This window comes from Poecilia mexicana, unplaced genomic scaffold (genome assembly GCF_051168715.1).
Source record: "Poecilia mexicana isolate PSO_F unplaced genomic scaffold, ASM5116871v1 scaffold_7, whole genome shotgun sequence".
NCBI lineage: Eukaryota > Metazoa > Chordata > Actinopteri > Cyprinodontiformes > Poeciliidae > Poecilia > Poecilia mexicana.
Genome location: NW_028263376.1, coordinates 2,688,009 through 2,704,246, shown reverse-complemented (window position 1 = coordinate 2,704,246; position 16,238 = coordinate 2,688,009). Strand labels below are relative to the sequence as shown.

The window sequence follows — 16,238 nt, the reverse complement described above, 5'->3', positions numbered from 1 at the left end:
TATGTTTTACTTAAGTTACAAAGTGTAATAGCTAATAATAAATATGTATTAAGTGCCTGTATAAAAATAACTTGAAAATAATGAAAGATGCTGCATTTTTAAGCTCAGTCTTAACTGAAATTTCGTTTATTTAGCCATTTTATTTAATAAATGTTGACTCACAGTGATTTTCTCCACTGAACATGAACGCACCTTCCAATCGAAGAATCTGTGCTCGTGCACATGACAGGCAGCTGTTCGCACCAATCAGAGCCCACCAGCCTCGCGACGCCGAAAACGCACCTATTCGACCAATGGGGTTTGGTCTTTCTATCCACGTGCAGGTTTCGCGGCAAAAAAGATTTCGCGCGAAAAGCGACCAACAGCTTGTTTGGATGTCGATCAGCTGGGACAATAACAACAAAAACGGCCGAAAGCTGGGTCGCGAGGACACTTTTACAGATTGGCCGCGCCCAGTGATGAGCGACCCGAGGACCTCAGCCTGCCGGTTTGATGAATGAACGTAGATTGTGGCTCTTTCATTTCGCGTTATTTTTGCATGTTTTGTCGGACTACCTCCTGCGTGCCCCAACAAAACGAGGGGAATGAAGATATGCGGCTAAAGCTAACATGCTAACTCACCCTATACATCTATACGCAACTTAAATCTTGTACTTTCATCGAGACAGACGCCTGGTTTCACAAATATACAGACGGAGATTATTTCGGCGCGTGGCGATGCGTTTTGGTCTGTAGATATTTTATGCTGATAAGCTAACTTCTGTAGGCTGCACTAAAGTTTCTTTAGCTAAATAACTGAGCTCTGATTTCAAGATAAAATAAAATAATGTCACTGCAAGGTGGTTAATAGCTACCTTAACTGCTGCCCGGTTCATTTAGTGAACTTGTGTGAGTCTTTGTTGTTGAGCTATAAGTTAGCTTGTTAGCAGGGCATCACAGTGGCCAGGCCGCGGCCGAACTCTGCTGACAGGAGGCTCGAAAACAAAAGATCCGCTCGCTCCTGAGCCAGCTCATTCACAAGCAGCGTTCATTACCTCCACCATAACATTTTAAAAATCTTTTTAATAACATTTCTGCCTTTGAGTCTGTAGGCGTGGTGCGGATTATGCGCTTAAGCAGCGATTCTCAGTTGCCAATTTTCCTGTTTGGCAGAACATCCTGTTTTTCAGTCTCACCTCTGATCTACATTTGATTGATCAAATCAGTATTTCTAATTTAGATTTAAGTGACTAGATCAACATTTTAAAGAAAAAAGGAGCTTTGCTTTTGAAGAAACTCCTTTTAACAACACACACCCCTGAAAAGATTGCCCATTTTGCACCACAACATTCACAGGGCAGTGCAAATGCCAGTAGGTGTTGATCCTCTTTCACAGCACGGCATTGCAGTGTCCAGTGAGGGCCACCATGTCAGAAACTCTGATAACAGGGCAGACGTCGGAGGATCTGCTGGCAGATTTTGAGACGCTGCTGAACTCTGGGAGCATAGACCTGGGCGAGGAGCATCAGATAGTCATCATCACCAGCCCCAGCAACGAGGGGCTCCACCCGGCCGTTGCCCCGACCAGCACAGGGGAGATCCTGCTCTTCGCCACGCCACAGGGCCCCACCGACGTAGGGGTCCAGGACAAGAGGCGGCCTGTTCTGGGGAGGCCTCCGGTGAGAAGAAGGGGAGATGAGGGGAGGGCAGTGTGAGAGAGAGTGAAAGAGCAACAAGGGAAGTGGTTAAACAAGGGCTTTCAGATGTTCTACAGTGCAGCAGAGCTCTTCCAAAACCTCAGCATCTGTTGCTTGAAGGCATCTTGTTTTGCACATCTGCATTCTCCCATGATACATCACCTCTACATCATCTAATACGACATAATAAACCTCCATTGTAACATGTTCTCTCCTCCACCTGTTTGTGGTTAGGTAAAGAGGAAGTTGGACCTGGACAGCGATCATCAGTATGTCAGTACCACACGACCAGCCACAGGCCAAGTCCCGCCCTCCACACCTGCTCCTCCTAGAGGTAGATTCATTTAAAAAAAAAAAAAAAACCTCACAGCAGGAGGCATTCATATATGTGAGTGCTTCCAACACACACACACACACACACACACACACACACACACACACACACACACACACACACACATATACGTCAACCTTTGTCATTGTTTTAAGAGCAGCTGATGCTTTATTTAAAAAGTCCTCCATTGTTTTCTGCCAGGTTCAGTAGTTAAAGGGACTAACGGCGGCTTTTCTCTGCATTCAGATCACATCCAGTGACATGCAAGTTTTCATTCCCCTCACCCTCAAACTTCTATTCATAAACTACAACACGTTGTATCAAGGTTTTATATGATTGACATAAAAATATGATATGGGGAATAAAATTGTGTTGACCTCCCTTTACTCAAAAAACACAACACAAGCATTTGCTTTCTAAGTAGTAAGTTATGTCTGCCTGTGTGCAATTTATTTGAGCTTTGTTCATTGAGACGCTAGATCTCATTTACAAGAGAGAAATGTTTTTATGAAAATAAACAAAATTACAAACACAATGCAAGTAGTTAAGAACTATGTCTCAGTTAAATAAAAACAAGCGCAAATTAAAACAAAAAGTTTTCTCTTTTTGTATTAGATCAGAGCAGAGTAAGAAAATGCTTTAGTACAACTTCAGACTGTGCTAATGAAATACTGAAAGTATAAATTTGGCTGTTCTGTGAAGGCCTCAGAGGTTTGTTAGAGAACAAATAGCATCATCAAAACAAGAAATAGGCTTAAATGATAAACTTTTGCTGGGTGATAAATTTTCTCAGCACTTTTTGTGATAAATGGTAATATTGTTGTTATGAGATAATTTTCTAGTAATATAACAGTAATGGCATAATAATGTAAGCTTGCCCTCTCAGAGCTCAATAAACTTTAAATTCTAACAAACATTTAACACTGGAACTGGAAGAAATTTTAAATATCTTAAATAAATAAAACAGAAACAATACGTAAAATGGATTATAAAGTTTCTGTAAACAAATTTGTCCTTCAAAAAAGGACTACTGTAACTCCCTGTTCATCGGAGTCCACCAAAAACACCTTCAGAGGCTTCAGTACATTCAAAACAGTGCTGCCAGGATCCTAGTGAGAGCTCGTAAATTTGATCACATTACACCAACTCTTTATGAGCTTCACTGACTTCCTGTAAATTATAGGATTCAGTATAAAATTGCACTTATCACCCATCACTGTCTACATGGAACCTCACCGGATTACCTGAAGGACCTCCTTACTTCACATTCAACTTCTAGACCCCTATGATCCCATTCCAGCAATCTTCTCCACTTTCCTCGATCAAGACTAAGGACTATGGGTGATCGAGCATTTGCTGTGGCTGCTCCTCGTCTTTGGAACTCTCTCCCGGACTATTTGAGAGCCCCGCAATCATTGTCCGATTTTAAAACTGGCTTGAAAACTTTCCTCTTTAGACAAGCCTTCTCCACTTTTATTTGACAGTCTTTTTTTAATTGTTTTTGATTGTTGATTTTATGTTTTTAGATGAACCATGTAGCACTTTGAGATTTTTATTAATGAAAAGTGCATTATAAATTAAATGTATTATTATTATTATTATTATTACTAGTTGAGACCAAAGTACCAGACTGAAGACTTTTATCATCCAGTTTTTGATAGAAAGAAAGAAAAGAGAAAAACAATAAATCATGCAAATGGAAATTATTGAACTCAGTTTAATTTATCCTGTGATTCATTGATTTATTGATTTATTTCTTATTGCGACAGGCCTAATAAAGACACAAATCCACTGAACCACTGTTCAATCTGTCATCCTATCATGGAAATATGGAGTAAGGCAACCCTGTCAGGACATGACTGCTGTTTGGGTGTGAGAATCTGTCGACAGGAATGCAGTTTAGTGAAGCTATCCACAAATTTGACTGTTATAAATGGGCAGTAAAGAAGACACAAGATATTTTTTAAAGAAAGTCCAAAGAAATCCTTTGTGTAATTTGCCACAAGACGGGTAGGGAAGATGGCAAACATATAATTGGAACATATTTTAATGTTATGCATGGTGATGAAAGATTATTGCACACATGGTGAATCACTGTGGTGGCTCCACCATGTGCTTTTCTACCGTGGAAACAGGAAGGTGGTCAGAGTCGATGAAGGACAGAAAACAGGGACGTCAATTCTGTTGAAATAACTTTATTTATCCCCGAGGGGCAATTTCAAGTCACAAGTTGTACAGATAGACTGAAGCCAACAGAATTCATAAAATTCACACATATTTTATGTGACTGACTGTGTACAGTGTGAAGTAATGTGAAGTAATTCTGTAGCCAGTCAGATTAAAACTTATTTACACAATAGAATGGTCAAGCCAAAGCCCAGACCTACATGACGGAAAACAAAAACAGCAAAATTAAGATAATTAGGAAATGAGATTTAAAGAAATGGTTCAAACATTTTCAGTACTTTGGTAATTGTTGGGTTATAATGGATAATAAACGTGTTTTTATATGAAATTTGACACTCATGAAAGGAAAAAATACCCATGAAAGGACTAAATGAGTAACACACAGAATTAAACAGAGAGAACAATCCAAGCCCAGTATGATCAGAAGATTAGATTAGAGAAAGATCACTCAAATATAACCTAAACTGAGACAGCCTGAATCAAGAGGGCAGCCTTACCTGCAAATAAAACAGTAGTTACAGTTTTTCAGTTTGTAGATTAAACACCTCTTGGTGTTTTCTGTTGATATTGTTGCATATGTAGTCGACTCATTCATTTATACACAGCAAATCACCTGGAACAAGCTGCTTCTGGGTTATTGCAAAAAAAAGACAACTTTGGCTTCAATCATCATATCTCAAAATTAGCACAGATGAGACGTTGCAATGTATTTTACAACTTAAGTACAACCAAAGCAGTTTCCCAATTTTTCATGTTAAAAATCTAAAACTCAAGACTGTGGAGGAGATTAAATATTTAGGCATGGTTTATGAGTCCGACATCTTCAAATCATAAATCTGTAATGTTGTAAACTTGTAAATCTTTTAGACAAGTCAGAAAAATTGATTCTAAATACTTTTTTATTTAGATTTTGTAAAAGCTTAATTATTACTTTTCAATCTGTGTCGTAATCATATTGTCCACTTAACCAAATAACACATTAGTTGAAGTTGGAGGATGATGGTGCAGTATGTTTTTAATGGCTTACCACATGAACAAACTTCTATGTGATTTTTAAATTGTATTTCTTATGTAAAGAAAACATCACAATTGTGAATTTTAAAAAAAAAAATTTTTGACATTAGAATACTAACAGCAAAAAAAACATTAGTAAAATAGCTGTGTATACTAGCAGAATACACAGATATTGTTGATGGCTCTTTGGGCGTCTTTCAGCAATGGCTCCTACTTCTCCGACTTACCAGTAGGCCTTTTTCAGTTCAACTACTTGTGGTTTTAAGGTCATTTGTTTATTTCTAATCGGCCATTTCCTTCATGCCAAACAGGATGAGTCTACAATCCCTCAGTCAGAAGTAATGAGGCGCTCTTCCTCTGTTTCCTCAGTGCGCACTGTTGGCCTGTAAGGCCAGTACCATCAGTCAGTACCATCCTGACCTTTACTCCAGCACCATGTCAGAAGGGGAAAACGGTTGTGCTGATCAGATTGTCTGGCTTTGTGTTGAAGTGACATTGTTCCTGCACAACGCAGCCAAAGAGGAACCTGTTTCAGTGAAACCCAAAGGACGACGTAGAAAGAAGCTCTTGTTGTTTTATCTTGTTTCACTTTGTCCCAGGCGCCTGCATTTAACTTCCTGTCTCTGCTGGAGAAGAATATCCAGACATCTTCCACTTGTTTTGTCCCGTCCATCCATCCATTTTCTGTACACCCTTGTCTCTCAGTGGGGTCGGGAGGGTTGCTGGTGCCTATCTCCAGCTAACGTTCCGGGCGAGAGGCGGGGTACACCCTGGACAGGTCGCCAGTCTGTCGCTTATTTTGTCCCCTGATCAGTTTTAGCTTTTTTTTTTGTTGTTGTTTTATTTTTCCAGTTGTGCGATAATGTTTCCATTCTTGGATGATGGGCTGAGCAGTGCTCCTTCAGATATCTGCTTTAACTCCTCTGCTCTTTTTTAGGCAACTCCAAAAGCAGGAGGTTGAGTATGGTACAGGGAATTCTGGGTAAATACAATCAAAACGAACACATCAGTCTATCTTGTCAGTATTTAGCCATTTGTGGTCTTTAGCCAAAGACAAAAGAGAAATCTGACAACAGCTAAAATTTGACATCACTCCTTTTTTTATTTTTTTTTTATATACATTTTGTAAAGAAGGAAAGTTGTTCTCAGTTTCTTCTTTGGAGGTTTTCATGTCATTTCCTTCAGTGTTTCTTGGTGCAGCACTCCCACAGGACTGAGGAGGAACAGGTTTTCAAACACTTTGGTTTATTTGACACAGCAGCTGAAAATCGAACAAATGTTATAATTTTGGTTCCAAATCAAACCGAGTCTTCTGGACTATCAGATGTGAAAACATCCTTAATCTTCATCTTGCTGTTTAATCTCTAATGTTTCTTCAGAGGCCTTCACAGAACAACTGGATTTATACTGAGATGAAACTACTCACAAATATGATGTTATTGGTAATTACATGACTTCTGTAGACAATCCATTGCCCTGGATTTTATTAGTGATGTCAGAACAATGAAGCCAAATATTCCTTCCACATCGTAGTTGTGTCCTACTTTGTGCTTAATAATTAAACAAACAGGCAAATGTTTGAAGTTGTAATGTACCAGATGAAATGGGGTGCAATACTTTGGAAGAAGATTTTGCAAAATGTTGAACTCGAGAGCAGGAGCCCTATAATGGAGGTTCAGTTTGCAGAACATTAAATAAACCAGGAGCCTCTGTTAATCCTGAGCATCCTCTTCATCAGACTTCCCTCTTCATAGAAAAGTCAGAGCCTTTTTCAAATTATCTGTAACACAGACTGCTACAAGAGATCCTTTCTGCCCACAGCCATCACTATCAGAATCTTAAATGAATATGAGTTGCTGCAATGTTTAATTTCCCTTTGACTTGTTTTTTGAATGAATTTGAATTCTACAGGAAATGTAAACTCAGACATTCTTTGTTTTCTGCAAAGTTCCTCGAAGCTCGACGGAGAAGTCCCGATACGACACGTCCCTAAACCTGACCACCAAGCGCTTCCTGAACCTGCTGTCGCAGTCAGCCGACGGCGTGGTGGACCTGAACTGGGCCTCCCAGGTCCTGGATGTCCAGAAGAGACGCATCTATGACATCACTAATGTCCTGGAGGGAATCCAGCTTATCTCCAAGAAGTCCAAGAACAACATCCAGTGGCTGTGAGTGTGAGAGCAAACCAGACTGCCGGGGTAACTTCTGAGTTTTAACCCAACTGTTGTTCTTCAGCGGCAACCGCATCGATACCAGCCTGGTGTCCCGGCACAAGGAGCTGCAGAGGGAGGTGTGTGACCTGACTGAGGCTGAGGAGCAGCTGGATGAACTCATCTCTAAATGCACCCTGCAGCTGCGGCTGCTCACCGAGGAACCACAGAACAAGAAATATCCTTTTACTCCTTCTAGTGAATGCTGTCTGAGTGACCGGGTTTGATTCATCAGTTGGTTGGATGGCTGTACACCTGCAGAAATATTCATACTTAGGCCTGTCACAACAACACATTTAGCTGGACAATAGATAGTTCCAGAAATTATTGAGATAAATATAGATTGAGATAGATTGTTATTTTGTTATTTTTGTTATTTTGAGACGATTTTCAACTAATTACGATAAAGGCATCTCTTGAAAGACGAAGCATGCATAATGATAAACAGTAACATATGCCTTTTTTTCTTTTGAGTTGTTCTGTATGGTTTGCTTATACAGTTCATTTTAACTTGAATGACCAATATGGAGTTCTTCTTTTGCACTGGGACAACACAGGAGGTGATTTTATTTGCATAAAGTAGAAGAAGGAACTTGGAAATGTAATTTGCAATTTAAATACGATGTTAAAATCCCGTCTTTATTCTGGTCATATGCAACAATTTCAACATTTTTTTGTACAACCATGTGGTGTAAATGACTAAAAGCTTTAGTCATTTTAGACTGCAACAATCAGAAAACAACATTGGAACATTGCAACCTGCAAACAGAAGTGTTAGCTCTTTAACAGCTGCGTCCAGCAGGCTGGGCTACGTGCGCTGTCAGGACCTGCGGCAGTCATTCGACTCCCCAGACCAGCTGGTCATGGTGGTCAGAGCTCCTCCAGAGACTCAGATGCAAGTCACAGAGCCCAGCGAGGTGAAGGCAGAGGAAACCTGCCTCAGTAGCTGCGTTTCCATTTACCCTATAAGTCCACAGTTTGACATTTTGAGCATAAATTCGCTTAATGAAATATTGGAATATTGACAAAGTTTGGACATGTTTGTAATGGAGCTGCAGTGTGTGAGTTCCTCCTGACTGAGCAGCGCTCCTTCATGTCGTCCGTCTCTCTCAGGGCTACCAGGTGTCGCTCAGGAGCACGCAGGGTCCCATAGACGTCTTCCTCTGTCCAGAGGACAGCTCAGGCGTGTGCAGCCCCGTGATGGGTGGCAGCCCTTCTCAAAGCAACTCCGACCCCCCCCACACCCCATCCCCCACGCCACCCGCCGAGCAACTGCCACTGCTGGCCCGAACTGGAGCAGTGGCACTGGACGTGGGTGTGTCTTCTCCAGCGTCCACCTCATCCACGGTAACGGCGGCCTCCCAGCAGGAGGCTTCGCCGCTGGTGCTGGGTGGGGATGCAGGTGAGAGTTCACACTCAGACGTTTCTCACACACAAAAAGATAAAGACCAATAACGATGCCAACATGGCTGATCTCAGGAGAGGAAACTGTATAAGAGTGATGAAACAATCAAATCAAATTAAGACGAGCAGCGATTTGTGCTTTGCAAGGGGGAAAAGCCACATGTACTGCAGAGTTTACCCAGAGAATCAGGTGTTTGGTTAGTGAGTAGCAGCACACACACAGAGGGTTACTGCGGGGCGGGGCGAATGAATGGTGTGTGAAAATATGAACGTACCATAACCACATGACCGCAATAAGGTTCCTTTCAACTAAATTTGTTTTTAATCAAACTGAATGCATATTTAAGTTAACATCAGATCCTATTCGTTTTTCATGTCTCTTTCAGGTCGTAGTGACAGAAGTAACCACAGTGGAAATGCTGTGAAATTGAAAATAAAAAACAAAAATAAAATTATAAGGTGTTCTGTTGGACCTAAATAGATCAGAAATCACATATAAAAAGAGCATGGGAAACGCTGTTTTTCATTGGTTTTAGCTATCATCTGCTGAAATGTTGCTCCAGTAATTAACTAGATAAGTGTAAAGACAGATTAAATTCCAGTGCCTACATCGCATGTTTGACAGGATTTTTTTCATTCTTTTTTTTTACTGTTGACATTTTGGTTCTCTCAGAAGTTGATCAATCTCTCAGCAGGAACGACCGGTTTCACCACAGTGCTTAAACAAAACTCTAGCATCTTTTGTGGTTGGCTGCGTTCCCACGCCATTGTCTTTTCTTTTTTTTTCACACCTCTCGCTTTCGTCAACAGAATCTCTCCTGGGGGGAGACCTGTTCTCCAGCCTGGGGGACATCAGCCACTTCGACCTGTCGCCTCTCTCGTCCTCGGACCACCTGAACGGAGAAGGCCTTCCTCTCCCGTTGGACAGTTTCATCAACCTCTCCCCTCCCTATAGACACGACTACCACTTTGGACTGGAGGACCATGAAGGAATCAGCGAACTGTTCGACTGTGACTTTGAGGACTTGTCGCACGTTTTGGGTGACGGGTAGACGGAGAAAAGACAACTTAAATCGTTCCCAATGTAGGACTTTACCTTTCTGCTGAAGGAGAGCTGTGAACCAATATTTCACAGTCCAATCTTAGTTTTCCTTCCCTTTGGGCTCTGGGAAATTGCCTAGTTATGTAATTTCAAATTTGCCCTTAATTGTACATACCAATGTGAGCACTTCTCTGTGGCTATTTTTTTAAATTTTGACCAGGATTTCAGCTTTAGTATGGCTATTTAAATTATTTATATAAGTTTATTCTGATATTTTGTACCACGTTGTTGGTTTTGGATGTATTATCCAAGTAGACATTGGGCAGAGGGGGATTGGAGTTTGCATGTGCAACAACATGACGTCTAGGATCGGTTCCTGGGAACACTGATTCCAGATGTTTGAGATTGCCTCAGTGTTTCTCTGAAAGGCCTTCAGGTTGAGGAGTTTTGACTGTCAAAGGAAGATTGACGGCCTAGAAAGCATCCTGGAGATTTTCAGAATGAGAATCAGCAGAAAAGCACAAAGTAATTGCAACGTTGGAAGATTCTCCAAACACTGGAATCCTGTAAAACTAGATCATGATGTATCTACGAGATGTTTTAAAAGTCACAGCCCCTGACGGGATTTTTTTATCCACTCTTCCTGAAGTACTCTTCTCTGATTACATTGTAAGAATCAGCTTTCTTAGAATTGACCAGTTTTGAGGACTTCTCTAGAGGATAAATAGTGTCGGTGTGTGGGGAAACCAAGTGGTGACAGATGAGGAGGAATTTCTTAGCATCCTGGTAAAAAGAAGTTCAAATAGACCCAAAATAAACCCATCATTTATTATTGTGGCATAATCTCAAAACTGAAAAGTTTAGAAAAACAAGATCTTTATTTTCTTAAGAAATAATTGCATTCTAGTTAAGTGTGAATTTCAACATGGCGACACCCATCCATTGCATTAGCTCTGACAAACATTTTAAGCTTTACTTTCCATAAACACCACTTTAAATTTCTTCATCACATCATTCCAGGCTTTACATGTAACACTGATTTAAGATGCATTCTTCCACCTGTGTTCTGTAAACATGTTTCCCTCACATCTCACTACTGTAGATGTGAGGAGTGGCCATAATGAAATGCAAAGTCCGCCTTACAAGTTATAACTAGGGGCAGTCGAAGTTGCTCAGTTACCCCAGTGGGAAATCCAATTTCAGAGGGCAATCGGGGCTGTTTTTTCTGACTGGGAAGACAGAATTTTCCAGTTTTTAGTGCATCTGTAATGCAGCATTAGCCCACGGGTTTTCTAACAGATTGAGGTCTGGCCATTGAAAAGGCTGATATTGTGTCTGGTGAACCATTCCCATGTTGATTGGATCTGATGTTTGGGGTTATCAGATTCTGACTGATTTTCCTTTCACTGCGATTCCATCAGTTCTTTATTATTCTTAATACTCTGTTTTTTACTCTAACTATATCCATATTGTCAGGCACACAGCATCACAGACTGTACTAGATTTTTCTTTCTTGTGGAAAAGCGCCATCCTTTGCTCCTTTGAGATGATAATGTTGGTGTAGATTTCCAGTCATCACTGACAAAGCAGAAGGCAACTGGTCTTCTTCTGCTGTTTCACCTCTCATCCATAAAGCTTCATCCAAAAAGCTTCTGAACATTGTTGGAAGAAACTGTAGTCAGAACTCTCACAACAATATGACTAAGGTTGTAAATGTGGCAATTAGGACACAAATCTCTAGCTATGCTTAAAATTTACCATATTGCACAATTTGACATCTAGGAAATAAATGTGCAATTTCCAATTTTGAAAAAGCTTTTTTTTTAATCAAATGTTTTGGTGCTAGGATGGCACTAGGGTTTTTGGCCGTATAAAATTTGGTTTAATTTGCAAAACTGCGACAGAAACACTATTTCAGCCTCAAATGATCCTTGACCGGATGCTGCCACTGGCGCAAACCACGAAGAAGGAAGCAGTTGGAGGGTGATGGCGCATGAATTATTGTTCATGAGTGATTAATTCAATTTTTTATTTAATGAAAGCACTGCAATTGCAAAATTGTGTTTTTTCGACATTAGCAGAATACCAACAAAGTTTTACTCGCATTTAAAATGGAAACACAGCTACTGGTGCTTCCCCTCCGCCCAGCTAAATGTTTGGATTATTTTTGCTTTTGAGATTATCTCATTTTATGATTTCTAAATATTTTTACGCCTTATGATCAACTGTTTACCAACCCACTGATATTATTCTTGTGTAGGCACTTCAGGAGGTAGCAACAAACCACAATGAACTGTAAGCGGTAGAATGCTATCGTGGGGTCAGCGTTGACGTTTTGTATCAGGTCAAAAGTGAAGATGAAGGAGTGAATAACAAGTTTGTCAGGGTCGCTTGTTTATTGAACTATGATCTGAAAGGGATTTCAGTCTCATCAGACCAAACCAAATGATTCCAGATTAAATTCAAGTAGAATTTTAGCAAACTTCATATCTCTTATCACGGTAGGACATTTCTCCCAAACAGCTGGTTAAATGGCATATAATGGTTGTTATGGCAACTTGGAGGTGACACATTTTGCCCCTGTTGTCTGAACAGTGAGCTTTACCCTTTTTGACCATCCTTCTCACTGTGGGACATACTAATGTCAAAACATAATGGGAATGTATAAATTCAAAACAATTGTGCTTCTGTAGATTATGTTAAAACAGCGACTTTTTCCTCTACATAATAAATTCTCTAAATTTAAAGGTAGGGTACTTAATTTTTTTAGATGAGATTATGCTGCTGCAATAAAAGATTTAAGTAAGGTTTTTTTTTTCTTTTCTTTTCTTTTTTTTTTTTTTTACCAGCAATGCCAAGAAGTTTGTTTCCATGTGTGCAGACTGCTGCGGCTTTGAGAAGAAGTTAATCCTGATCAGACTTACTCAGTCCTCACGGCATTCAGCCGCAGTCTCAGGTGTTTGGAGCAGAGTGAAGTCTTAACTCAAACATGTGAACAGGTGTGTTTCTAGAAGGGTTTTGTGTAGGTTCTGGTGTGTTTTATTTTCCTTTACATGTCTAGCAGAAGATTCAGATGTTAGACGTTCACGTGCTGGAAGACATGGAGCTTTAATCTCAATCTCAAAGTTTACACAGTGGACTGCGGATCACACTGCGTTGTTGCAGGTGTTAGGAAAGATTAGGTAGAAGTTTTAGATTTGGGGAAAAAGGAAAGCAGAAACAAGGATGTCCTGTTGTTTTTCAGCAAATGCACTTCAGATCGCCTCAGTATTGCTCATGCCTTAAATCAGTTACCTATCAGGTAGAAGGGAGTCAGTCATCTTCATCTTGACTGAAACCCTTCATTCATGTTTTTTTCTGCTTCAATTGCATCAACCTGCATCTTCATATTTGATTACAAAGCTTGGAGAAACTGTCCGCTTTCAGTTTAGATCAGCAATAAGGCATTTTCTCCATATATCAGATGTTTCTCATGCAATGTTGTACATGTAAAGTCTTTGTCTTAAATTATGTAAGCTAACCATTTTATTTGAATTTTTTTTGCTTTCGTAAGCATTGGACTTTGATGTGTGTGGGTGTTTGTGTTTATATTTATTTTTTGTTCTGGAAAAGGGTTTAGGAGGGATAAAGATACAGGTAAATTTCATTCTGTCTGGCTGGTAGAGACTTTATTTCAAATATTATCCCCCGAATTGTGACATTTTTGTAAACCTCAACCTTGTTTTGTGCATATTTATAAGTTAATGTTTTTTCCCTGTCCTATTTAAATACATACTGTATTTCTCCACATTTGATTAGTTAATAACTCCTAAATAAGGTAAAAATAACTTTAGAAAGATGGAAAGTTTTATTTCCTTTATTGATAGACGTTTATTATTTCATGCTTGAATTGTAAAATTGGTTTGAAACAAAAATATTTGTCACAAGTAGAATTTCTAATCTGAAATGAGCCATTTTTTCAGTTTCATGCTTCAAACTTCTTTTAAAGTGTAAAATTTTTATAACTAATCTCATATTTTATCTTAAAATCCAGTTTATAACATGTAACTCAGTGATTCTTGAGAAGAAGGACAGAACAGGTCTTATGGATAAAGCACAAAATTTGAATAAAATATATACAAAATGTAATTTATTATTTTTTTTCAAATATTTGACTAAACTAACCTGGACCACGTGAGCAGAACAATGCATGTTTTCCTGGTGTTTGCTGAATACTTTTCATTTTAAATATTGTAGGTGGATGGTGTCTGTAAAATCCCTTGTCCTGGAGCAGAACTCGATACATTATAATAGTTTAAAACAAATAAAGGAATAATTCTAAGATAATATATTATGACAGTCAAGTATAAGTATTCAAATAAATAATTATAAAAGTATACAATAAATTGAATTAAAACTCATTTTTATATATTTTGCAACTCAATTGAAATTTGTCCCAAGTTTTTGTCAACACCGTCAGACATAAAAATAATTTAAAATAATCAGACATTATTGGGGGGGCATCAGAACTTCTGAGGACCCCATGACCTCTTCCTTTCTCTTCCTTTGCTAAGAGGGCTAGCCAGCAGCCTGGGTTGGCTTCTTCAGGTTCTTTAGATTTGTATACATCAGATGCCATCGGATGCCGATACCATGTTGTATATGATGATGATAAAAAAAATAAAAATAAAAAATGGCTAGGCAGCTCTGGTAGGCTTATGTTATTGGGGCCTGCCTATGCAATGCATGGCAGGAACTTGCTGTTCTACACCCAATAAGCGGTCTCTTTATATCTTAATTGGGGCCTGCCCATTGCAAAAAATTTATAAATAAATTTATAAATAAATATTTTATATTTATTTATAAAAAATAAATATAAAATAAATGTTATATTTGTTTTTGTCAGATGGTGTTGACAAAGTTCTGGGTCAGGTTCATTAAAAATTAAATTTTCAAAAAAATGTTCCAACTGGGAGCCTGCACCTTTACCATCTTTACATTTCCAAAACATTTTTTGTCATATTTGAATACATAAGGTTGAGGAATAGTTACATTTTTGGGGGGAGAAAATTGAAACCCATTTTGTCCCTCTTCTCAAGAATCACTGAACTATTAGGATTTTGTTTGACCTTATACTCCGAGCGACAGCTGAACAGTAGAGTTGGCGGCGCTGCCCCTCTGTGTGATTTGTGTGTTTTTCTCTGCAGGATGAAGGCAGTGCCTTGGTGAGGTAAAGTGATTGTTGTGCGTTTGTGTTATGGTGAAAGAACGTGTGGTGTGCAGGTGGTTTTCGATAAAGTTTGCACCTTTTAAACTTTTTTTAAAAATCAATTGTGTTGTAGTTGTAGAAATCAGTGGCTTGCATAATGTGAGAGCAATTATAAATGGCTTTTTAAAAATATAACGGGTCAGGGATGTGACGGATTATTGGGGAAATAGGACATTCAATCCGATTTTTATAACACTATGTGCTAAAATTAGATTTTTTATTTTCTGGCAAAGTCAGTTTGGGATATAAATGAGAACAAAAGAACTATTATTATTTCAGTCACTGTGCTAATAAATGTTGCTGTGTGCTGTGTTATGAGAACCAGACTCATGCAACAGCATACTCAATGCTGCGTTTGTGCGTGTGCGCACGTTTCCAGAGTTACAGAGTTACAGATTAGTTTCAGTGTCCTTTTGTATCAAATTGTCCCAGTCAATGTTTTTGACACAAATTAAAGTTGACTATTTTGATCCGACCTGTTTGCACCATCTCTGTTTGCACCAACTTACACAGTTCTGCTCAGTTTGCATTGATTTATTATTCATTTGCAACTGGTAATATTGTAATAAAACACAAACTTTATTTTCAATATGGAAATTGCTTAGAAATTATAAATAATTGTAAATTCAGGAGCAATCTTGTTATATTGAGAAAATGAGAAACTCAAAACTTGTTAAATCAGAAACCTTCTGGTTATAAAGAGGTGAATTTTTCATCTTGTTATGAGATCTAAAAATATGTTTTTGTCAAAAAGGACCATGTTAAAAAGCATAAAGTGACTCACTGACTCCTTTTTTCACCGTTTCTTCTAGACGACTTCTCAAAATCCCAAGCAGTGTTACTGTTTTTCTGCTACTTTTCTTATTTAAAACAGTAAGTTTTAATGTAATATAAATCTTGTTCTATCAACACTTTAAGAAAATCTGTCAAAATTAGATTTTCTTTCTTTTTTGTTGTTGCTTAAACTAGATAACTAGATACTGCTCCTATCAAATTCAGTAAGATTTTTCAGTGATTTGTCACATTTTGTTTTTTAATTTGTGCTTCTCTTTAACACTTCATTTTTTATGCTGGGAAATGTAATACATTTGTAAGATGAAATTTGTTTGCATTCAAGCTCTAA

At 38.7% G+C, this 16,238-nt stretch overlaps 1 protein-coding gene across 1 annotated transcript; it reads left to right on the top strand.

Moving 5' to 3' along the window:
- The first annotated feature begins 352 nt into the window (after nucleotides 1-352).
- Nucleotides 353-15,590, top strand: e2f1 (E2F transcription factor 1). Its single transcript, XM_014975578.2, has 7 exons — nucleotides 353-1,658; nucleotides 1,911-2,010; nucleotides 7,160-7,379; nucleotides 7,447-7,599; nucleotides 8,224-8,338; nucleotides 8,535-8,823; nucleotides 9,636-15,590. The coding sequence occupies exons 1-7, from the start codon at nucleotides 1,407-1,409 to the stop codon at nucleotides 9,875-9,877; spliced, it is 1,371 nt and encodes a 456-aa protein (XP_014831064.2). The 5' UTR covers nucleotides 353-1,406; the 3' UTR covers nucleotides 9,878-15,590.
- The last annotated feature ends 648 nt before the right edge of the window (nucleotides 15,591-16,238 follow it).

What these genes read in the sequence shown, in the direction of transcription:
- e2f1 (XM_014975578.2), top strand. Translation starts at nt 1,407, where the DNA reads ATGTCAGAAACTCTGATAACAGGGCAGACGTCGGAGGATCTGCTGGCA. An exon ending in AAGTCACAGAGCCCAGCGAG is followed by an intron (nt 8,339 to 8,534) that starts GTGAAGGCAGAG and finishes CGTCTCTCTCAG; the next exon opens with GGCTACCAGGTGTCGCTCAG. An exon ending in GGTGCTGGGTGGGGATGCAG is followed by an intron (nt 8,824 to 9,635) that starts GTGAGAGTTCAC and finishes TTTCGTCAACAG; the next exon opens with AATCTCTCCTGGGGGGAGAC.